This window comes from Stegodyphus dumicola, chromosome 1 (assembly GCF_044657685.1).
Source record: "Stegodyphus dumicola isolate Sdum_Otavi_A_Nest chromosome 1, ASM4465768v1".
NCBI classification, from domain to species: domain Eukaryota; kingdom Metazoa; phylum Arthropoda; class Arachnida; order Araneae; family Eresidae; genus Stegodyphus; species Stegodyphus dumicola.
Window position 1 is genome coordinate 58,646,992 of NC_140768.1, and position 26,245 is coordinate 58,673,236.

General features: G+C 32.5%; 1 protein-coding gene across 3 annotated transcripts in view; it reads left to right on the forward strand.

Annotated features, from left to right (window-relative positions):
* The window catches only part of LOC118181916 (metabotropic glutamate receptor 1-like), a 574,264-nt gene that overhangs the window by 442,282 nt on the left and 105,737 nt on the right, over window positions 1-26,245 (forward strand). For all 3 annotated transcript variants that reach the window (XM_085815122.1, XM_085815124.1, XM_035351151.2), the window contains one exon: window positions 15,286-15,512. In XM_085815122.1, coding sequence (XP_085671248.1) covers window positions 15,286-15,512 — 227 coding nt within the window. The remainder of the gene's footprint in view (window positions 1-15,285; window positions 15,513-26,245) is intronic.

Genomic DNA, 26,245 nt, shown 5'->3' on the forward strand with positions numbered 1-26,245 from the left:
TTCATCATTCCTGGACACAAATTATGAATTTATTCAAGTCAAGCAGTAATGTTCATGAGCATGCATCTGAAGTATTTGCCGCCAGAAATGCATAAAATTGAATAAAATACAGTGGTGGCCAAAATTGTGGACACTTTTGGAAATTTTTATGTTTTTGAACTTTGTATGCTTATAGAAAATGTTACGTTTCGCAAAATGCAAACTTGTATATATCATTTTAAAGAGAATTTATTACTGAATTCAATACAAAACACAAAATCCAATTATTTGCAATACAAAAAAAGTTATATGTACTTTAATATAAATAAAAAACACAGTTATGAAGTGGTTTGTAATGTCTAGCTTTCCTTACCAATCACTGTTCTTGTTCTGAGAACCAATCAAATGTTAGTAACTGCCAGTAGAAGCTGACATCATGTTTACACTTGAAACAATTCATTAGTTAGCTTTGTTCTGTAGAAGGAGGACCTGTTTCTTATACACTGCAATTACAAGTAGGAAATTTTGTAAAGATTTTTAATATTTAGTCAAGAAGTAATGACATCAAATAAAAGAGTAGATTGGACACCTAGAAAAAGATGTAATATTATTGTGTTACGAGAAAGTGGTCTTTCCTATGCTGAAATTGCAAGACAGGCGGGTGGTTCAGTGACTACATCTGAAGTCCGAAAGTTTTGTTTACGATAACAGGAGACAAATTCAATAAAAAACAAAGAAGGAAAAGGCCGGAAAAGGTGCACCACATCTATGGAGGACAGAAGAATAAAACTACTATGTCTCCAAGATAGAAAAATGTCATCAGCGGCCATCAGAAGTGATCTGAATGATGCTGGTGTTTCTGTCAGTTCAAGAACAATCAGGAGAAGATTAACAGATGTTGGACTGGGAGGTAGAATTTCAAGAAAAAAGCCTTATCTTAATTTTCAGCAACGAAAACAAAGACTACATTGGGCAAAGGAACACTTTAATTGGACAGATGATCAGTGGTCACAAGTTATATGGAGTGATGAAACTAAGATATCGTTATTCGGTAGTGATGGGCGAAAATATGTAAGACGTAGAATAGGAGAAGAGCTACATCCTGACTGCATTCAAGCAACTGTGAAGAACCCAGTTAGTGTTATGATTTGGTCATGCATGTCAGCAGATGGTCGCCTTCATGTCATCGATGGGACACTGAATGCCAGAAAATACATTGACACTATTCTAGAACCAAAACTCCTACCTTCCATCAGAGATCTCTTTCCTAACAATGCTTCTTTTTTTTCCAGCAGGATTCTGCTCCTTGCCACACGGCCAAAATATCGAAAGAGTGGTTTCGTACAAAGAGCATTAAATTGTTGTCATGGCCAGGAAACAGTCCTGACCTCAATCCTATCGAAAATTTGTGGCACCGTTTGAAAACTCTTGTCCGAATGAGGCGCCCATCAAATAAAAGGGAACTAATTGAGGATATAATTGTTTCCTGGCATCATGTTTCATTGAGCTGACAAGAGCTTAAAACTCTTGTCAGCTCAATGAAACGTCGATGTGAAGCTGTAATCAAAAATAAAGGGTACCCTACTAAGTACTGACAACACACTGCAATCATCACTATCTAATGTATATCGATAACTATTACCGTTTAACTTTTTTTTGTATTGCAAATAATTGAATTTTGTGTTTTGTATTAAATTCAGTAATAAATTCTCTTTAAAATGATATATACAAGTTTGCATTTTGTGAAACGTAACGTTTTCTATAAGCATACAAAGTTCAAAAACATAAAAATTTCCAAAAGTGTCCACAATTTTGGCCACCACTGTACTACAGATGTAAGATGGTTGTATACATATGCACATTACTATTCTTAAAAAAAGCGCACACTTAAAGGAATGTATATAAATCTTTTAAGGATATATAAAATAGGCAAAACAAAGGTTAGCATTTGAGATTTAATCATACATAAATTCTGAAGCTATGGATATAAGAAATCAAACTATTTAAATTATCTTTCACTCTTGTATAAGTGCACTTTGGATGGAAAGAAATTTCAACTTAAAATTAGTGGCAACTAAATATCTCTGTAGCCTAAAACAACATTGTAATCCCATCAACGACTTCTGACGGAGTAACATTATTGGCAAGAGGGAAGTTTCTTCCATGAAATTGTCAGGCGAGTGGATCGTAGTATTTACGTGAATAAAAGAGTATACATAACTTGGTTCAAAGAAGGGCTAAGAACATGAAGAGAAAGTTCAAAATGCCATACGGAGCGGGATGTCTTAAGATGATCATTATTCGTTTGCTTAAACGTAGCGAATGGTGGCACATTTGTAAAAGGTTTATGTCACACTATTCTACCAATTATTAAGCTAAAATTAAGAGCTTCAAATGTTTTTAAATTTAACTTTGAAGTCTTAAAAAAATGCCTCAACAGAATTGCAGCGAATATTGCACGTAGGAAATTGAGTGGCATGAATTCGTCTCTCTAACGAATGTGTTTAGGCGAAAATAATGATCAGATATTCGGCCACTGCCGACGGATCGCAGACACAAAATAACTGCGTTTATTCTGAAATACTGTGCCGATAAATGATCGAAAATGTATGCGCTTAAGAATTAAATAGGGAAAGACATCGTGTTATCATTGTAATGCTGAAATAAAAATAAAACACAATTTTTTAAACAATGTTCCAGAGATATTCCTAAGATCACATATTAATTCAAGTACAAATTATGACATCGGTCTTCAAATAGAATTTGTATGGAAGGATATGTCACCAGATTTTGTAACGCAGTAGTAATGGTGGAGGAATTATTTATTTAATGCGATTCTCAGTCTCAATAAATATCATTCGTAGATAACAATATAATCAATTTATGTAAAATCATTTTTTGCAAACATCAAATGGATCCTTTTGACTAGTTTCAAACCATTTCTTGACTATTCTATCTGCGGCGTAACTCTAATTATTAACATGAAGTAGTTATAAGGTTGAGCTTAAGGACATATGGGAAAAAATGAGAATTTATCAGAATTAACTCTGATATCCTAGTTGTCCCATTGTGTTTCTTTGCAGCAATTTGTGATTTCATGGCATTATTTTCAAGAAACCTTTTAATTAAAATGTGCTGAACTCTCTCTGAAATTTATCTTAAATGCATTCTGAGTAACCAGAAGTTATGTCTTAAGCTTATTATTTGAAATGAGAATATGGTTTCTTTTATAGCTGTGAATCAGGAAAAGGGCGATCGTCTTCATAATGGAGGATGGTTAAGTCTTCAAGTCACAGAAAATAAGAAATACTAACAAAAAGTGGATCTACTCTCACGTTTCGTTCTGTCCGCAGAAATTGCAACTAAAGAAGCGATATTTTGGGGCTAAAAGGAAGACCTCAGGTGTAAAATGACTTGGGAGAAATAAACAGGGGCTATGTGACAAAAGCCAAATTTTACAGGAGCAACAAAATCTATCCCATCCTGTACAAGAATGTCAGAAGACGTTTACAAAACGCTGAATTTCGTGGATGCTCATTACATCCATCTCAAAATGTTTTATTGTTAACCTCTGACAATATTCTGAAGAATGGGGCATTTTTAATTGCTAAAGTAAACTTTCACAATATATGATGAAGTTGTTCCACGCTATAGACTTAAAAAATTGTGCTTCTGATACCGTTTGAGCAATTTTCGATTTCGTTCCATAGATTTTAATCGCAATGACTGATAGCCAGTCTTAAGTTAAATTTACGATGGATGTTGCAATGCCACGGATTATGCCATGAATAGTGCAATTTCTGGGCTGGGTAATGCTGAAGTAAAATGGAATTACTTTAAGACAGCTTTCTCAAAATGCGGTTCGCGGACTACTAGTGGTCCTGCCAATCCCTTGTGGTCCTTCAAGATTTCCGAGGGAGATAAACAATAAGATTCAAATTAACTGCGTATAGCTTAAAATCTCAGAAGGATAAGAATAAGGTAGTCCAATGAAATTTCTAATTTATAAAAATGGTCCCCATCTGAAGAGAGTTTAAAAATTCTCCTTTAATGTGATTGGGATCCTAATTTGATTGAAGAATTGTTTAATTAGTTCGCCTTATACAGTTTCTTCTTTATCAATTAGGTGCATACATACAATAGTCATATTAAATAAATTAGAAAGAAGTCATTATGATGTATCAATGAAATCTGAATCTGAAATGTTTACTTTTTAAATAAATTTAAAATTTTGAAGAATATTTTTACGATTTCAATAGTACTTCACTGATTTATTACGAGTGATTCTCATTTGCAGTTGCGATTATCACTAAGTTTATCTACATTGACAATTTGGATAATCATAACTTTTAAATTCTAACGTTTAGAAAAAAATTAAAACTTTTGAAGATCTGTTATTTTTAGTCTGTTTGGAATTTTTCAAAAGGGTATTTTTACTTTCTACCCTTAGAACTGCATTTTTTAAGCATGGATCAAGAAACGTTGTTCTACCTAGATGTTTTAACATCTGCTCATTGGTTTTACTGAAAATTCTTGAAAAAGAAAACAAAAATAGCTGCTATTAATACTGTGGCAAAGACAAAACCTCCAGCAATGCTGAAAACATCATTTTTGTTAAAAATCAGAAAGAACAGTTTCGATATTACATTGTCAAAAAATATATGTTTTTAAAAGAAAGTTATGTATTAAAGAGCCTTTAGTGTAATTGGAAGTGAAACACGCCAATGTAGAATTTAAAATAGGCAAAAATGCAACCTTGGAGTGACGAAGCTTTCAAAAAAATCTCTTTTTATTTCGAGAGTGATCACATATATATCATTCTTCTTCTGGCGCAAGAATATTTTGGAAAGGTCAGAGTAGTTGATCTCATTTTTATTTTATATGCCTAATCGCAATTGTGTCAATAAAAGTTTATTCAAAATCTGTGGCAATTCGAATTTTTTTCTCGTCTAAACTTGAAATGCTGTGTATTTAAGTATTCATGATGTAATATGTTGCTTAGTATGTGTGTGTAACACTTACCCAGACGGCCTTATTAATGAGAGATGTATGCTTCTCGAAATGATTATAGATATGGAATTTAAACAGAATTCTTTTCAAAATTTAACAAGCGTGAAATGGTTGCAGTTGATTGAAACTCTGCTGTATGAATGAATTAAGTTAAGCTACTGCTTTATTTTACATTGTGAAGGAAAAAAGAATGCGTAATGTAAAATAATACATTTACCTAAAATATTCTGATCTAGAATTTCAGTCAAAAATTGCCTGAGTCTGGAGTGAAATTCCATGTAAAGATATCAGTGATATTTTATGGGTTATTTATTACAGATAAGGAAACTTGTGTTTTAGAAAAGAAAGTTATGTCTTTTGCATAAATATTTATTGTAAAACTAAATTTCTTCATCAGATTATTATTAAAACTGCTTTAAATCCACCATTTAAGGAGGGAAATCTTAAACCCGTCTCTATTTGAGTAAATTAAAGCCATAACGATGTAGTGATTAAAAAATTTCAATTTCAGTGTCACTTTGATGTTAATACTTAAAGACAAATAAAATAGTAGATTTGAGTGACAAAATCTGTTTAGGTTTTAACAAATATTTTCAAAATGAACCCATCTGCTGGCAGAAGTGAAACATTACAATCTGATACGCGCAGTTGTTCACTGTAAATCCACACTTTTCATTCATGACGAAATTTGAAAATTTCAAAACGCGTCGGAAGTATAGTTTATTAAACTTAAAAAAATATTGTTCTAAATCCATTGTTCTGGAATCCATTACGGAATTCTTTGCACACTAACCGTAAATAGAAACCGCTAGGGATGGAGAGTTTCAGTCACTGGAACCTTTTCAATATAACCGAAGCTCGTAAAAGTTGCGAAATGATGATTTACGCTCAAAATCAACGGAAGGCAGCTATCAATGATGATAAATCCCTTCTTGATTTGTGGGCCTCTACATATCTCTTTTTATGGCGGCCACGGTGTTTTACGACTTAGTCATTCAGGGCAAAAATTTTCAGCTTCTGGAAGTTCAGCGGGTGGCAGAAGTGACAACGTATATTTTCAGGTTCAATGGGTGGATTGTAATTTTTTCCAGCAAGGATAAAGGAGTATGGATGTCTATACTTTCTCTCATGAAGATTGGGAGGGTTGTTCCTGTATTTTATTGCCCTGAACTATAATCTTTTACCATCGCTTTCGTTTATGATAAATAAAATTGAAGCACCCACAGCCAAAGAGTTTTAGTTGAACAAATATTGCGCCGCTATTATGAATTTTTCAGACGCTAAACCGTAAATGTTTGGTTCCTTCTATTCTCGAGATAACTAAGTAACCTTTTATGGTCAGGATCAGATCGATTCTGTAACATATAAAATATAATACATGTATGACAAAGTAACTGAATGTAAACATAAAAGCATAAAGTATTAGAAATAAATAGTAATATAAGTTAAGTCATTTGGCTTAATATTCAGTTATTTAAATAAGGGAATAGTTAATTAAAGGATATTATGAAAGCAACTAATATCATTTTATATCTACTAATCATAAACTGTAGAAAACGTATTCCCAGTCTTCTAAAAATGACGCTTAACACAACATAGTTATATATAACACATTTCGTTTATAGTTATTAAAGCTGAAATTCCAGATAGTTCGCAAACAGTGCACTCAGGTTGATGTACACACGAAGAAAAAAGTTCTGTATCTCCCGTTCTACTATGCCATATGACGAAGTTTAAATTGCCTTTTTCATGTTTTGAAAGCGTGACGTAGGATATCCATTATATTTGTATAAAGCATTCTTTTAATATAGGTATTTTGACACAAAATTGGACTTTTTCTGAAATGAAATCGTTTTCCATATTTCTATTCTAAGACTGAAATTATGTCTAAATGCAAAATTTGGAGTGAAATTTACAGAGAAATTAAAACATTTCTCTTGGGGCATTTTTTTCAGTTTACTTGGCGAACTTCTTAATTTATAGCAACTTACTTTTCTTTCTTTTTTTCCTAATACACGAGTGGAAAAAGTCATCATTCATACTTTCAAATAAGTTTCACAAAGTGCGTAAACCTCATTTAGTGTTATTATCGCTTATAACAAATATGCCAAATTTTAAAACCCGTCAAAATGTGAATTCCCGTATATCTTAGGAAAGTTTGAATTAAAAACTCTAAATTTCTGCAAGCATGCTTGGAAATACATGGACCTTAAGAGTTGTTTAAAAATTTTTAGGTTATATTACAAAAACGTTTTCGAAAAATTTATAAAAAATATTTCAAAATACAAATTTTAAAAATAAATCATAAAAAATGTGCGAATTATTTCTGGATTAACCCTAAATTTCGAGTTCTGAAAGAAGGAATCAAGTAAGTTTAATAAAAAAAAGAAATATTAATAAACTAGCAGCTTCGCTGCCAGCCTTCGTCTGGCTTTTAAATGTACCGAAAAAATGGCTGAATGGAACACCAAACGTTAAATTTAAAAACTGCATAGAATTTTACTCTGCAGAACAACTTCATAAAAAAAAGTTATTACGTATAACAAAATTACAGTGAAATAAGCAATATCCCTTAATACAAATATTAATTATAATAATAAATAAATTAACCAACTTCTCTTTGCAAAATCTTAAGAACTCAAATGGCATAAAGGAGGTTAAGAACATTGTTTCCTAAAAAAATCACTCAAAACGTTTCAATATCTTAAAAACAGTGAAATGTGCAATCAATAACAATAAAATGACAACAAAGTATCGGTTACCATAAATAAACTATCCAGCAATGGGTTTACCATAAGTCGTATTACTCGCCAAAAGAAAAATTGCCAAAATCCATGCAACCGTCTACCAAAGTAGCACCAAAAATTACAATGAAATAAGCTATATCCCTTAATATAAATATTAATTATCCTATTAAAAAATTAACCAACTTTCCGCTGAAGAAAAATTAAATATGCCAATCTCTTAAAAACAGTGACATAAGAAATACGATGAAAAACTGTTGCCAAACCCATATTTCTAAAAGAATGAAACTATTCAAAATGATGGGATTTCATCGAAATCTATCAACAACAATAAGGAAGGAAAATTGTTGCCAAAATCACATTTTTAAAGATGTGAGATGTGAGAAGTGTATTCGGAAATTCAATTAAAAAAATTTTTAAAAATACAAAATATTATCATTTTCCCAAACTTCCTTTTGTAAAAGCAGTCGCAAGGATGGAAATTTAACGTGTCCAAAAATCAAAGAAAAATAAACTGTACATTTTTAAACATAAACTTTTTTAGAAAAAATCCCGTTGAAAAGATGTTAAGCTCACTTTGTTAAATAAATTCGTATTTAATCGATTTATTGAAGCACGAAATTTATTTTAAGTTCGTAAAATAGCTAAGTGCCTACGTTTCATGACGATGTGAAAATGGAGTGCGTAGAGTAAAATCTCGCTTTCCTATAGCCCATTATGTCTTAAAATGACGCGATTTCGTCACAAAACATAAAATTAAAAACAATTCGAATTCGAATTTCGAAAAAATCGCTTCGAGGTGCACTGGCTCTTGTCTAGATGCACCTATGTACCAAATTTCGTAGCCGTGGGTCTATTAGCTTACGCGCAGCGCAAACGAAAGACACACACACAAGCAGACAGACTCTTTGTTTTATTATATGTAGAGATAGTATATAGAAAATTCAATTACATCGAGGAGCTAAAATTTGGAGAGCTAATGTTTTAAAAGCTACTCGTGCGATTTTCGCACAACTTGGCAGTTTGGCATAATTTGAGTCGTAGAATCGAAATATGAAAAACAATTGGCATGTCATTTCAGAAGTCCTATTTTGTGTTAAAACACGCACATAAGAATAATGCTATATGAATCAAATACATATCCTATACATATCCGCTTTCGAGACTTGAAAAACGCAAGTTGAATTTCGTCGATGGGCCTAGTTAGAATGGGAGATATAGAACTGTCCAATTTTTTATTTTTTCGCAGTATAACTTCCTCCTTAACAATAGTGTGGCTCTTTTTTGCTTTCAATTATAGGCAAGGTAGTGCCATTTTGTGCCTTGCATCTGAATGATTGATCACATCAAGCAACCGGTATTTTTAACAATAAATTTGTCTTCTTTTCCCGTCTTAGAATACTTCCTGTGAACTATTCATCATACACAGAATACTTTTACTTTACTCAATAAAAATTTTAATTTCTGATTTTAGGTTAAATGATTTCGTATAATTCGGTCTTTATCATTATTTATGTACTTATATTTATAATTAATGGACTGCTTTGATGCAAAAATGAAAGATTCCTAGGAAAAATCGTTAAAAATTAATTCTGGTGTAATTTCGTCATGATTCTTAAGTCTAATGATATGAACATTCGTCCGCAAAAAATTGAACGGAGAACATAAGATCAGTTTGATGTAAAGTTCTTTCCGCTGATTCGAGGTTATTTTTTTTTTCTTTAGACGAGATTTCTTGTAAAAACAGACATTTCAGTTGTATTTTAAATTAAACCAGTCCAGTGCTAGATTTTTCTTCTGTATAATAATCTACTGAAGCCTGCAAAATATTTAAAGTGAATTTATTTAAAATTGAAATGACTCAATCTTGCAGACGAGACGTAAAAGCAAATGTTAACTCACCCAGAATCTTCAGGTTTCTAAGGATACTAATACTTCTATATTCTTCAGGTTTCTAAGGTTTCTAAATACTATGGCTGTTATCTTACGAGCACCAGCTGCATAATCTGCTAAGTAAGATTCAAAGCTTTATAAATGGAATTCATTCACATTTTAAGTAAAACTTATCGATGTCTTTATTGCATACATTGTTCGTATTGCTATGCGTATACTTATATTTATATTTGTGGATAAAGCCGAGTGGATAAAGCTGCTAATCACCGGAAGTAAAGGTTGAGATGGTGTTCGTGCAGTTTTCGTGTTCCCCCCCTCGCTATTATTTGTTTAGAGATTTCTCCAAAAAGCTCTTATTTTTAAAAAGACCGACCTGTTATGTTTTGATTAATTAATTAATTAATCTTGATAGCTGAAAATTTATTTTCGGATTCAAAAGATTATTAAAGGAATTTCAATTTGATACTGTAAACGAATAACAAAAGTTGGTCTTAATTTAATTGAAAGCTGTTTTAAAAGTATTCATCTCGTGTTATGTATAAATTCGAAAACCATATGTGCTTCTCAGGCAATATTAAAATCTCTATTGCATTCAAAACAACCAATTAAATTAGTAGTTCAAGTAGGTAAAAATATCATCAGTAAAGGTTTAAAAATAAACGAAACAAGAACAGCGAACAAAAAGGAGAAAAATCTTATTTAAACGTTTAAAGAAAATTATACCATTTAAGCATTTCAGTCACAATTTTTGTTTCCCCATGCATTATAATTGTTGCAGATATTATGAAACTGTCAAGTTAGGCTTTGTTTTAGAACCTCGTCGAATTACACTTTCATGAATGTTAAGAGTAAGAAATCATATTTAATTAACTTTTGTAATAATCTGACTTTGGAGTGTAATTTTATCAGTGGTGCTTAGTGCCACAATTCCGGTTTTACAATTAGAGTAGCATAATTAGCAACTTAACGACCGCGCCCGAGACATCTCGGGAATAGATGCCGTTTCGATTTTCCTATGAACGAGTTAACTCGGGGCTGAAACTTTTACGGATATTTAATGCCATCGCCCTTAATATCGCGTGGAAATCGACACTCTGCTTAGCTGAGAAAGGGGTACAAGCAACTTTTGTGATTGCCATGCTCATGTTTTGTGATTGCCATAAACATGTTTTCTTTATTGTGGGAGGGGTCCAAGTGACTTTTGTGATTACCTTTGAGCTGTAATGGCTGTATTATTGTCCAGACTGTGATGTGCCTCTGTGTGTTACAACATGTTACAGATTGTACCACTGTCAATGAAATTTATTAGATCGTACAATGTATTTATTTGATATTTACTTTAGCTCTTATTACTTACTAGCCGCTACGCGGCCAGCCTTCGTCTGGATTTTAGATGTACCAGAAAAGTGCCTAAAGGGAACACCAAACATTAAATTTAAAAACTGAACAGAATTTTACTCTGCAGAACAACTTTATTAAATAAACAACAACAAAACATTTCAATAAAAATGTATTATATATACAACTTTTACAATGAAATAAGCAATATCACTTAACACAAATATTAATTATCCTAATAAATAAATTAACCCGTTGCAAAATCTTAAGAATTCAAATGGTATAAATACTATAAAGCAAGTAAAAAACTTAGTTTCCTAAAAAGAAATCATGGGAATCTTTTTATATAATTACAATTATATATAATTAAAACATAATTTTAAAAAAAATTACAAAGAAATAAGCAATAAATGTCATATTTTTAAGAGAAAACAGGTAGCAGTCCAGTATCCAAAGCAATGAATGAAAAACTGTTGCCAAACCACACTTTTAAAAGAAGGAAACTATCATCAGAAAGCAATAACCAATCAAAATTGTCCTTTGTGAATGACATAATTCGAAACATACAAACCTTTTTGCCTTTAGCTAATAAGGAGAGAGAGAGAGAGAAAAAAAAAAAAAAAAGAAAATTTTTTCTGTTGTGCCTCACGAGACACATGCACATCAAAATAAGAATATTGCGATGGGCGTGCTGCGTGTATAATGAATAATATTTTAACTCATATTTTCAACAGTCATCAGTCCAGTATACAAAGCCTTGAATGAAAACCTGTTGCCAAAACCACATTTCTAAAAGAATAAAACTATTCAAAATGATGCGATTGCATCAACAAAGATAAAATAAAATAAAATCTCATTCGAATTTTGAAAAAAATTGCTTCGAGGTGCACTGGCTCTTTTCTAGATGAACTTATATACCAAATTTTGTAGCTCTGGGTCTATTAGTTTATTCGCAGCACGAACGAACGACTCTTTCTTTTATTATATGTAGAGATTATTTCCAAGACTACAGTTCTGTATTATTTTTTGGGCTAGATTGTTTTTTTTTTTTTTTTTTTTTTTTTTTTTTTTTTGGCTGCTTCATTGAAGCCCGAGTTAACACGGGTAATGTCATGAACCATAATAAATATCTTGTCCCGCCCCCTCGAATTTTGTTTTTGCCTTACAAATCTACATCTAGTGATATCCGTATCTGTAGATAATAAAAATGGTATAAAAATCGGGGATTTTCGGCATAATTCTTAATACAAATTCGGTCATTAAGCGGTTAGTATGTCAGTGTAAAAGTGCCTGTAGATGACAAGTCGCCTACTTTCATAAACCTATGCGATAAATTAGAGAAATCTGAAAAGACCGCACTTTTTGATGACCTCATTAGTCCAAAGGGATTTGAATCCCGAAGGACTATTAGTTTCGTTTTGGCATTTTGCGTCGGACTCATAAATGTCGGTTCACTTTTCAAACTGTTGCCACAAAATGTTAGAGTCCTGCATTATATTTGAAGAAATTAAATAATGAAAAATCTGCATAAATGTATGTATATTTCTCGTATTGTGATAAAACAACGGTACATAGAGTCATCGAATTTTGAATAACGTAATCCTCCAACGAATATGAGCATGTGGAAGACCAAATTTGAAATTTGAAATTTGTTTTATGATCGATTTCCTATTTTTTAAAACTTTGACGAATTTTTGATTAACAAACTCAAGGATTTCAAAGCGAGCAATGGCAACGTTGTGCAGAAAAAACATTTTTATCTCCAGCGCGTGAGTCTCTGTATCGGAAATTCTAAAGATATGCTCGTTTTAAAACTATTTTGCGATATTGCTGTTGCACTGGATCTTATGGTTTAAGTGCGAGGAACATGATATTTAATAAAGAAAGGTAACACACAAAATGTTAAAAAACGCCCCTTTGGACGTAATTTAAAATCTGAAACATTTCAGATTTTTTTTTTTTTTTTTTTTTTTTGTATTTCTTAAAATATATTTATTGCGAGGAAATTGTCCTAAAATCGTTTGTGGTGAATGATATATGTTAAAATCACCAATATGTTTTTTTGTTCTGAGCAGAAAATGTATGAACAGTCACCATTTCCCTACTACGTAATAACAGGAGCAGTTATCCTTAAGAAAGTTACTTATGGGAGCAGCCTTTCCTTCACCGATGAAAAGCTTGTTTTACGAAAATGATAATTTTGACTTTCTCAAACTAATAAAATAGTTAGGTGAAGTTAAAATTAAAATGACTTTCGCTGACTATAAAAGAATTATGCAGTGCCAAAATGGCAACGTTAGAATATCTTATTTCATAAAAGTGCATGAGGTTTTTTTAATTTCGATGGATTAATTACTTTGATGTGTCATAGTCTAAATAAAATTTTTATTATCATAAATTTTTATTAAGGTGAACCTAGTTTTTATTGTATTTCAATAACATCCGTCAAGATGAATTTCATCTCATATGGAATGAGGATTTCACCTCATATCATCATACGGAATGGAAACAAGCAAGACATTTTATTGGCGCAACTTTGGATTGGGGAGTTTAAAATCTCAAAATGCTTATTTCCCTCCTTTGTATTCATATTTAGCAGTTTAAATCGCATTTGAAGATGTACATCAGTGTTTTTGAGCAGAATATGCTCATAAGTATTTATTTGTCTTAGATTATTAAAGCATATAAAGCGTTAACGAAGAGAATGTTTTACACATTGGTGTTAAATTTCATCTGCTTGGAAGCTATCTATCTGAATCCAATTTGCTGAATTATTAGCTTATCTAAATTAGGTTATGGATATATATCAGTTATTAAACAAAATATTGATCACTGCAAATTAATGTTGTAAAGCTGAGAATGATAATTTATTGTTTACTACAGACGAAAATAGCACCTGTGATTAATAGCTTACGTTAGTCAAAATAATATACAAAACGTTTCATTAACTCATGCTTAACAGTAGTCTGTATAAAGGTACGTAATATGAGATACGAAAAACAGTTTCTTTTAGTAACTAAAATACCCATAAAATATTGGTTATATATATTACAAATGCTATATTACCACATCATTTAGAGATTTTATTTTAAAAATTCTGCGTCGCTAATTATATGGCGTCTGTAACAATTTCCATCAGTTACAAAAATGATGCAGATGTTCATAAAATTATATGTTGGCTGTGTTCTAAGTTACAACCAGTTAAATTTATTACGAGTTATGATCACTAGTTATATGACAATAGCGATATAATTAAAAATGTACAAAATGTTAACAAATGCGTTTACTGCTTTTAAATCGCTCGATTTTTTAAACAACCGCAATTATAATTCTAAAATTGATTTAAAACATTTATGCCTTTTCGAATGCAACATCCTGACAATATTGTTTGCCCATCTCTTCAAAAAATGTAAATTTGGTGATTTTATGTTTCTTGCCATGAGAATACTTGAAGACGGGGGTTGATGAATATCATGATAGAGTAACGCAATGTAAGGGGAACAAAACTGTAAAGACTAGGGTAAAAACGTAAAAACGCTTAAACATGTATTGAGTAAATGCATGCATTAATTTTAAATCCCATACTTAGTTAAGCAGTGAATTTGATTAATTTCAAGTAAAATGTAAATATCGTATACATTGTAGAATTGTGTCTTAATTGTAGAATGTTTACACCTGTGTTAACCTGGCCGGTAACCAGAAAGAGTGGATATTAAATGAATGTCTTGTGCATTTTTAGCAGCGCGGATAATTAAAAAGAAAGCAGACAAGTCAGAACGTTTTAAATGTCTACTCTGAAGAGATAAAAATGCTGATTTCTCACAGAGTTCTTAAATTAGCAAAAGGATTTAAATTTCACTTTTCGAGCTTCATTTTTCCTCTTCTTTTCATTTTCTTTCTTTCAGTATACAGCGCTACCAATTAAATTCCAACATTTAAAAAACTGTGCTGCATTTGCTCAATAAATAATTTTCCATTCTCTCAGAAGGAGTTGGATTGGAGATAATATATGAAAGGACAGAGGAAAGGGAAATATATAAATGTAAAGTTAAACCTTTAATAACTAAAGTGAGACGTATGAAACTTCATATGCTAAAGAGCACAGATTTGTTCTCTTTATGTAGATTTAAACATCGATGTTTAATTTACGTTTAAAAAGATCTGTTTTCGAGCATTCTGTTTTATTTCCTTACAGAACTCAAAACTGTTCTTTCTAAAATTCAAATAAGTTTTTTTTTCCTTTTAGATGTTTGTTTTACCATTCTATGCTACATGTTTTTCACGCATTAAAGTTTCAGATCAAGTTTTCTTGTCTTTGTAGCGATGGTTGGTCTGACCGGAACGACGTTACGGAAGAATACGAAAAAGAAGCGCTGGGTGGGATCTCCATTCGAATTCACTCCACGTATGACCACAGCTTCGACCCATATTATTTTTCTCTTAAGCCTCACAACAATTCCCGAAATCCCTGGTTCAGGGAATTTTGGGAATACAGGTTCAACTGCTCCCTAGAGAACGGTTCTGGAAAGTACAACAAGAGCTGTTCCGGTAAGTGCATCTTCTAATTTGTTTCGTTTTATGTGTTTTTTCGTCTCAGCGTTGAGATGCAGTTTTGGTCTAAATAAGGGCTGTAAAACCTGACCTATTCTGCGGACAAAATAATTATGTGGTAGAAAGATTTATTTTAAATTTCGTATTTTGTCTGCGTTTAAGAGTGTATTCTTAAGACTTTAATTAGTTATATGATTTAGAGCTGGATACCTTGTGTCTTGTGAGGTGCTTTCGTCCTCTAACCCCTAGAAAAGGTTTAAAAATCACTGTAATTATTACAGTACCAATTCTATAAGCCGAAATTGAACAAGTAGAAGACTTACTCTGTTAATCGGTAATTCGAGTGAGAATATGGAGCAAACCATAAATCTTCTCAGATACATATAAATGTACTTCGCAACGCAAGAAGAAACCATTACGTACAAACTAAATTAATAAAAGAAATGTTATTTTAATAAATTATATTAATAATTTTTTTAAATCTTTAAAAACAGTTAAAAACAAGGCTGTCAAATTTTTAATCCTGTATTTGCATTTGAAAAATGATAAGCAAGAATATAGTAGCTGTGCCGTTCCCGTAAAGAAAGAAACGGAATTAACTGCATGAAATTATTTGCATAATTTGATACATAATATTACCTTAATTGCTATATGCACAAAAGTATGAATTCAGAATCATATGATTCTCATTACGAGGTACTATTCTAGGTAAAAAAAAATTAAATATTTCAGTCACATGTTTTTTTAAAATATTAATTTTCTTTTGGATAATGATCATGCATCTGAAAACTGCAGTTTAAAAATATCATTCATCTGTGTTATATTTAATATTTCATTGCAAGAATACGATGAGATGTTTTTGAAAATCATCATCCAGAACATCCGAGAAACACGCATGTTTTCCTGTGTAGTAAACTAATATCTGTTCAATTAAACAAGTTCTGATTCATATCAGAACATATAAGTCAGCTGAAAAGTATTCTGTTAATGTATCCCCAAAAACGCTGTAACAATTCCCTCTAAATTCCTGCTGAAGTACCCTGAATTACATTCTAATGCATTCTTAGTTGCCGAAATATGTAAATTATTTCAACGAAATGCTATGTTAAGTTATTGCTTTCTGTTTAATTAATTTTGATGCAAATCTCAGTAATAACTACCTCTCAGAAACTTTGTTAATCTATCGAATGGCCTAAGATGTTTATTTAATCGTCCATGAGATGTGAAATTTTCTCCTTATTAGATTATCAACAAAGTAAAAAGAAAAAAAAAAGAATGATAAAAATATGGCAGTGTACCTGTTATCATCAGGTAGCATTCACTTTCGAAATGTTGAATTAAACTACTTTATTGCACACAGATATCTTTGATTTACTCGAGAAATAACTTCATTTGATTTCCTCAAAAATGTTCACCCATTTTATCACAGTAAAAGCAATTTAAAATATTAAATTTCAAAGTTACAATTCCTTATCGTTAACAAAACTCTGAAATTCAGTTAAGGAAAAAATGGAATCTTCTGTGCTAGCTTATTTTTATTTCATACACAGACATGTCTGGTTTTTGGTTTTCTTCCTCTTGAAATATTAAATACTATACAGAGCAGAACCTTGGAATTTTTTAATGCTTTTCTGAGGGAAAATATATTTAGCAATGAATTCTCATTCGTATGTCACTTTTGAATAAACTATACGGAACGTTTCTAGAACTATCTTAATGTTCATTTATTTAAGTGTTTTCCTTTTCTGTCATGTTATAATCACTTTAGATACCTTTCCGTTGACATAAATATTAAAATAAATTTTTCGACTTTTAGGGTTTTGTAATTTACTTAAATGCTGAAGAACACGAATTCCGAAAGATGGTATGCCAGACATATGGCACTAAATGTCAAAAGTACATGTAGTTTAAATACAATAATACACAAACTGTTTTCTAATCATGAACAAGGAAACCAAAGTCCCTTTCTCATTGAAATATCTGCTCTGATCATTTTCTTTAACACTTTCCTTGAAATATATTTACTAGTGCAATAAACACTAAAAAAACCTGAAACAATATGATAAAAATTGAATTTCAAATTAGTGTAATTTGTTTTAAAAATTGTTTTATAGCATTTCTTGGATTTCGTAAGAACCTTAAAATTTGCAAAATATATATCATACAAATTTTTAAATACTTGTAACAATCTTGTTTAGACTGATTAAAAATTGCATATTAAATGGTTTTTGAATCGTAAACGCCGTTATTTCGAAAGTGTTATGAAGAAAAAAGTTTCGACACCAAGGTTAAATAGCTTTACTTCAGGGTACCATGTTATATCTGAAATTCCTATATGTTAAATGTTAAATATGAAACTACTTGCCGTGAAAGGTAGTGATCGTATAGTGAAACGTGTACAGCATTTTTTGCGTTGTGAAAAAAATGCATCCCGGGACCGCGCCGTGAGAGGATCGAAAACATGAGAAAAACATATACAAGAAATATAGGAAAAAACATATTAAATATATAAAGAAAACATACTATAAGAGGTTCCAGATTAAATATCAGTTTATTCAATTACATCACAATAAGAAAAATCTTAACCTCATCTGAGAGTCTTTTCATTTAAATTCATAAAAAAAAACTTAAGGTTTGTCTGGTAATTTAAAAGAAAGGAAAAGGAAACAATTTAAGGCATGAGAGTTAAATTTTAGATTCGACGTAGTTTTTACTGCTAAGGACGTTTTGAACAGCTTGCCTAAAGTTCAAACACACCAAAAAAATAAAACTTATCTTGAGGAGACATCTTGAAGTGGAGGACTCTTATCTTATCAAGCGTTGATGTCGGCCGGGCTCATCTTGACACTGGTTCTAAAAATGTAGACTCCACTTCACCACTGTAGAACAGAAACAGGAGCACTGCTGCCCAGGACGGCTATCCGCTTGGTCCTGAAAGTCCTATGTCAACACGCAGGTAACTCGTTCAAATTGCGCCTCTTTACCAGCACGCCGCAAGGAAGAGGGTTTTCAGCCTCAGGTCAGAAACGTTGTTTCTAGGCAATTACGGCTCGCCTGTTCTTACTCATCCAAAGAGCAAGCTTCACGAGTAACGTCCCAAGTAAGTTCCACCCGCCAGTCAGTAAGAGAGAGAATGCAACTCGAATTTTCTTCAAGCCAGTTTTCAAGAGCAACGTCCACAAGTCCAGCAAGCCCGAAAGTCAGCGAGTCCAAGAGTGAGTGCGGAAGAGAGTCTCGCCTCTTAACCAAACGCGGCCGGGGAGCATATTTGCCGCTCCCCGCCGGAAAACATCTCTCTTCGTAATTACATTTTGTCCAGCAAGCCCGTAAGTCCAGCAAGCCCGAAAATCAGCGAGTCAGTCAGAGAGTGAGCCAAAAAGTGAATCCAACTCGAATTTCCTTCGTCTCCTTCACAAACGCGGGCTCCCACTATGGCTTCACTTATCGCCCCCTTAATTATGGCAAAATCTTCGTTTTCAACCCCTGAATGCGGAAATAAGGGTGATCGCGCATGCGCGCCCTTCTTCACTTAGCCAACAACCGGACCCTCAATCGCCAAAAACCTGAATGACTTACATTGAAAGACAAGTAGCCACCTTTGACCTTTCTGTCACGTACTTTCCTCTCTTAAGGTCAACTAACAATGAAAATTCTTTCTCGAACATTCTAAAGGACAAAGCGCGCGAAATCATGACTTGGCAAAAAAATTGCCTCCCTTTCCCTGCTTCTTTCACAATGAATAAAAGTTTGTACAAGATTTACAAATAGAGGAAAATAAATAATATTCATTTAAACTAAATAATATTTCCAGAAGCATCTGTTTTTCCCCAAAATTAAAGCCTTAAAATAAATAATTCATAATCAAATAAAAATTAAGATTTCCATAAATCATAAAATCATTCACCTAATTTTTATAACGCTATCGGATAATTTCTCTACATAACATTCCTTTCCCCTAAAGAATTAAATTTTGGTTTACCAAAATTTAGCAGACAGACACTTCTTGAAATACCATGACTCATACTGTGCAATAAGGCTAAAGGATAACATACTGTAACAATATTTCACACGACTCCTTGGTAACAGTGACGTTACTGACACATTAAATTTCAAGTCCAAAATGTGCAAGTAAAACAACAAGATTAATCAAAGCAATTACTAATTAAAATACTCAAGGAAGATCATCAAAAACAATTAATCAAAAACATCAATTAAATCACTTAATTAATTAAACCTAGAAATATTCAGAACACATACAAAAATAAAAATATAAAATAAGGCGTTAATCACAAACAAAATAAGTCTAAGATCAGTCAATAATTTTATGACAAAAAGAATTTCTCCCTTTTTTTTTTTTTTTTTTTCTTCCAGTTCATTACATCACACTAGTGTTGCAGTCTCTGTGTGGCCACATTCCTGAACGTTTATTTATCTATTCATTTCTTTTCAGTCCATTAATGTAAACAATTTCACCTGAGGTCGAGCACATTCTACTATTGTGACAATTTCTGCTGAGCACAATCATGGAGTACATTAAATGAGTACGGAGTTGTCAATGCAAGCGAGGGAAAACCCTGTAGTTAGAAATCATTGTGTTAACAACTCCCCCCTGCAGCCTTCAACGCGAGAAAATGAAAGCAACCAACCCCGGAATGTGAACTCAGCACCACAATACTCCTTAGTAGAGGAACTTGACCTTAAAAGAAACCAGATTTCACCCTCCTACCTTCACCTTCGACCAAGGAGGAACAATCACTCTTTCAAAGTTGAAGAAGACTTTATCTTTCAATTTTTCCCTTACGATAGATAAGCCACTGAATGTGTTCGGATACTCACACCCGAAGAAAGAAATAATCTAATCCAATTGTTCACACCAAAAAAAAAAAATGAAATAAATAAAAATAAGATAATTAACGCGCCGCAGATACATAAAATACATTCCTGAGAAAATAACACACTAATAATTCAAACAATTCCAAATAAAATATATCACATGAACGTATTCAAATAAGGAGTAAAGACCCCTAAGTACTACGAAATTGAATAACTTCCAAGAATGAATCCCAAACAATCACGTCTAAGAACAGAAGCGGCCTGATCACGGCCAAGCATTAGAAAAGAAAAGACCGTTACAACACAAGGAACCTCGGAACCAGCCGAAAATACCCCACACAAAAAATCAGAAAGAAAGAAAACGTGATTGTCCAAAAATTCGATCCAACCAAAATCAATTCCGAAAATAGCATCCAGGATACGCTGTGCAAATACCAATTAGAATTTCAACCAAGACACACAAAAAATAATACTAATACAACCCAAAGCATGTACAAAATAACGTTTGGCCAAAAATTTACAAATACTACCAAGATACACATATACACATAAAATGAAAATACAATTAAACTGTAAAAATTTCGTACATAATTCAAATGAGCAATGAGATCAGTGATACTTAAAAAAAATTTTAAACTGCAATACCTAAACAAATACACGAATAGTCATTATGTTAAACCATACCAAGCCAAAAAATATTTCACAATAACTCAAATCAAGCCAAAAAATCAACCAGCAAGAGTGAAGTGCCGCTAAAAAATTTTTCAAACCTCAAAGTAAACACTAGTGAGTAACAACACCAGACTTAAGTCCCCTTAGTAAGACAACAAAAATTTCAGTAATTCTAAAAATCCCTTAAGTCCACAAAAAAAAAAAAAAAAAAATCAACTAGTCGAAGAAATCAATCAAAGCTGGACTGAAGCACGTTACTAGAACACTAAATAAAATATCACAAATCAAAAAAAAGTGTTCAAAACAAACCCCCCAATTTTAGGCAAAAACTGAGATCTATTCTGCATCAGACTCTTCCAAAACGTTGTATAGTAACCTAAGTAGCAGCCTTCAGCAACACATCCACCCAAACAAAAGAAACAAAGTAACTCTTTACCGCGTCCATGTAAGCTGAGAAAAGCGCTGTATTATAAATGACAGACTCAAACTTTACGTATCAAGCAAACCCCCAGACACGTTGAAAAAGAACATAAGATCTCTTATCTCGGAAAGAAAAGTGCGCTGACTGAAACGTTACAATCCTGAACCAACACAATGAAAAAAGATACAACAATGGTTTTCTCAGATAACAAGTTCCTGTTTGCCCCGGTGTAAGAGGTCAAGTGCCACCATGAAGTGCAAGTATTTACAAGAAAACGAGCTTTCAGGACATTACAACTTCACGCAAGACCTAACTGCAAGCAACAAATGCAAAGTTCTCAAAAGTGCTAAACTAAAAAAAATACTCATAACTCGTAACTCAAAAATCCCTAAAAATCACACAAATGAAATCCATAACACAAATTCTTCTATTTTCCTATGACCACAGAAATCTCAATTCTTCCACGGAAACTAAACATCAGAGAACTTACATTTTACGGACCTTGGCAGTAACCACCAAAAACAAAACAAAAACCTGATACAACTATCTTGACACTACCAATTCAAATACAAAACTTAAGCCAAAACAAGAATTAACCCCAAATTCAGCAACAAGTCCAACCACGAAAGAAAATTCAATAACTCAGATCAAATCTATTACGATTCACTAGCAAATTCAAGACAAACTACTTGTAATCAACAGAAAATTCCCACACATGAGTACAGAGCATAAGTAACTAATCTTCTCAAACTTATTTCAAACATTTTCACAAAACAAATTCCCGTTGTCACAAAATTCTCATTAAAATTCACTTTCTACAATTCACAAGACTAACTCAATTTCTACCGTTTAAACAATTCTCACATGACAACTCTTCACAACATAAAACTCAGAAGATAACTAATCTCAATTACTCTGACTCATTAAACTAATTAGAACTTCACTCAAGCTGAAGAATTCAATCCAAAAAAAAATTAAATAACCAAACATCACTATCGCTGATCTCAGGCAAAAATTCAAATCTAACCCATGTTCACATTAAAACAGAATTTGGCAATTGAAAAACAATCTACAATTTTTTTTAACTCATTCATTTGTATCATTATGTCTTCAGAACTTATAAAATTCATTGCTCAATACTAAATTAAATTTTCTAACACATTACACAAAATACTGGAATCATATCAAAACAGTGTAATCAAAAAAAACTGGTAAACTAGATAATCATGAAAACATTACATACATTTCACAAAATATTATTCAATCAATTCAAAAAAAAAAAAAATCAAAATTTCTCTAACGTTACCCCTCACAATTACACATTTCACAAGATTCTAGGTTAAATAATTAGCAAAAACACACACACACACAAAAATTTCTAGCTACGCATAGCTATGGCTTGTTTCATTCAGTAAAATAATTAGAGTCCTTAAGTCTCGCTCTCTAAATAGTGCTCAAAAAATGAGTCCAGTTTTTACCGACAAGCACTCGAAACTTGTTACAAGGATATACAAATAGCATAGGATTATCGTGAAATAATTCATTTTCCATCTTGTATCATAAATCAGTACGTCGAAAATCAAAAATACACATCTAGAAAACACTCAAGGATTTCCAACAGTAAAAATATACAGTACCTATTCTCCTACATTAAAAATATATATTTTTCCTAATTTTAAAGTTCAATTCTGTTTGCCTAACGTTAAAGTCCAAAATTCCTGAAATTCACACACATTTTCAAACTTTATCACTCTCGTATTAACAAATAAGCAAACCCAAATCAAAAACTCTAATTAATCCTAGCACATAAAATTTAACACCTTCTTAAAACAGTAAGTTATACGAAATAATAAATTCAAAAAATGAGTTACCGATTCGATCCTTCACTAAGCAGAGGTCACGGCACCAGTGTTAAATTGGTTACAGTGAGAATTCAAACACAAAAAAAAAAAAAAAAAAAAAGACTTATTTGCTCTTGGGACATCTTGAAGTGGAGGACTCTTATCTTATCAAGCGTTGATGTCGGCCGGGCTCATCTTGACACTGGTTCTAAAAATGTAGACTCCACTTCACCACTGTAGAACAGAAACAGGAGCACTGCTGCCCAGGACGGCTATCCGCTTGGTCCTGAAAGTCCTATGTCAACACGCAGGTAACTCGTTCAAATTGCGCCTCTTTACCAGCACGCCGCAAGGAAGAGGGTTTTCAGCCTCAGGTCAGAAACGTTGTTTCTAGGCAATTACGGCTCGCCTGTTCTTACTCATCCAAAGAGCAAGCTTCACGAGTAACGTCCCAAGTAAGTTCCACCCGCCAGTCAGTAAGAGAGAGAATGCAACTCGAATTTTCTTCAAGCCAGTTTTCAAGAGCAACGTCCACAAGTCCAGCAAGCCCGAAAGTCAGCGAGTCCAAGAGTGAGTGCGGAAGAGAGTCTCGCCTCTTAACCAAACGCGGCCGGGGAGCATATTTGCCGCTCCCCGCCGGAAAACATCTCTCTTCGTAATTACATTTTGTCCAGCAAGCCCGTAAGTCCAGCAAGCCCGAAAATCAGCGAGTCAGTCAGAGAGTGAGCCAAAAAGTGAATCCAACTCGAATTTCCTTCGTCTCCTTCACAAACGCGGGCTCCCACTATGGCTTCACTTATCGCCCCCTTAATTATGGTAAAATCTTCGTTTTCAACCCCTGAATGCGGAAATAAGGGTGATCGCGCATGCGCGCCCTTCTTCACTTAGCCAACAACCGGACCCTCAATCGCCAAAAACCTGAATGACTTACATTGAAAGACAAGTAGCCACCTTTGACCTTTCTGTCACGTACTTTCCTCTCTTAAGGTCAACTAACAATGAAAATTCTTTCTCGAACATTCTAAAGGACAAAGCGCGCGAAATCATGACTTGGCAAAAAAATTGCCTCCCTTTCCCTGCTTCTTTCACAATGAATAAAAGTTTGTACAAGATTTACAAATAGAGGAAAATAAATAATATTCATTTAAACTAAATAATATTTCCAGAAGCATCTGTTTTTCCCCAAAATTAAAGCCTTAAAATAAATAATTCATAATCAAATAAAAATTAAGATTTCCATAAATCATAAAATCATTCACCTAATTTTTATAACGCTATCAGATAATTTCTCTACATAACAAAAGATGATAATTTAAATCGTTGGATGCATGCTGTTCGCACATTTGTTTAGACGATTTTCATTGTATTTACAGAAATATATTACCTAAAATTTCTGTGTCTTAAATGTTCTATTTGATAACCCTTATTCTTCCCTACCTTTCTGCACCGTAATTTCCGAGACAATAAAACTTCTTTAATAGCGGAAGAGATATTTTATCCCATTTCTCTTGAACAGCTTTCCAAAGTCCAATGTCAATGTGTGGACAATCTGCATTTTAGAGGTCCAAAAGTGCAAACTCCGTGTATGATATATCAATAAATTTAGTAAGAATATGACCTTTATACACGTTTATGAATGAAGGATATGGCCTTTATACATGCTTATGAATGAAGGATATGGCCTTTATACACGTTGGTGTTCCATATTTGCCAGGAAATTAACAGTGATCTTTTACGTGTCGCTGCTTGCTTTGTCTTGATGCAGTTGTACTGAATGATCCCATTGTGCGTAAAGAGAAGGTATTTTATATTTGAAAATTGGGTATAAAATATGTTTTAGATAATATGCGAAGCTGATCTTAACATTTTTCTCCACTCTCTTTGTTTTTAATTTGGCGTTATAGGAAAAACCAGCAACAATCTTTAATTCCTTAGAAAAAAGTTCTTTAGATTCCTTGAACCATGTTTCAAGATTCGTTCTGTCTACCGTGACAACATTTTTAATTTTTTGTCCGGATAAATGTTTCACATAAAGAATTCTGCAGCGCGTTCTGCAATATGTCGTTTAGAAATACAATGCGCATTATGTGTTTTCGCCTTCTTAAGTTTCATATAAGCATTAATCACTTTGTTTACAGTTGATACTAAGCATTTTAATGGTTATGCACTTTTGTTTGTCTTCGAGGATTTTCTTTTAACATTAAGGTTCTGACTTTTGCAACATTTGAAACATTCCATGTTTTCCTTGTATATGAATTTTGAACGAATTTTTGCTTGAAGCCAAACTTTGCCTCTTTATTTTTCTTTCGTATTGACAAAATTATTTATCGTTGCTTTAGATACTGAAAACCCATGGCTGTCACAGCACTTTTAATAACTAAACACCGGTAATTTTCTTTGGAAAGAGCACACACATAGTCTTTCGTCCATTGCTTCTTGAAAAGTGGCATTTTGCATGAAAAAATAACTGTCGAATTGCAGTCGATAATTTATACTTTCAAAAATATAGTTACAGTTAAAAAAAATTCCAAGTATGGAATTTTTTATAACAAAGCAAAGTCCCCCCCAAAATGTGCGAAGACCCTCTGTATAACAAATACTTTTTGGATATTTCTAAAAATTTTAATACTCAAGTTCAAAATATAATTTTCTCTGACGATAATAAAATCCATTTGCCATACAATTGAAAAATGAAAGCACTTCTGAATAAAATAAATCTAATATATTGCATTACTATAATACTATGATAGAAAAGTATTGTAAATGATTCCATAATACATAAGATTTAAAATTTTTGGTCAGTATTTATTATACCTTCCCCTTCGGGATAGAAGCACAGAAATAACTCGTTGATTCGCGTTTATTTGACATCAAAGCTTTGAACAGTGATTTATTAATTAAATACGATTTATTTTATATTATTATTTATACATTTCAATAATTTAAAAGATTTATTATCCTCT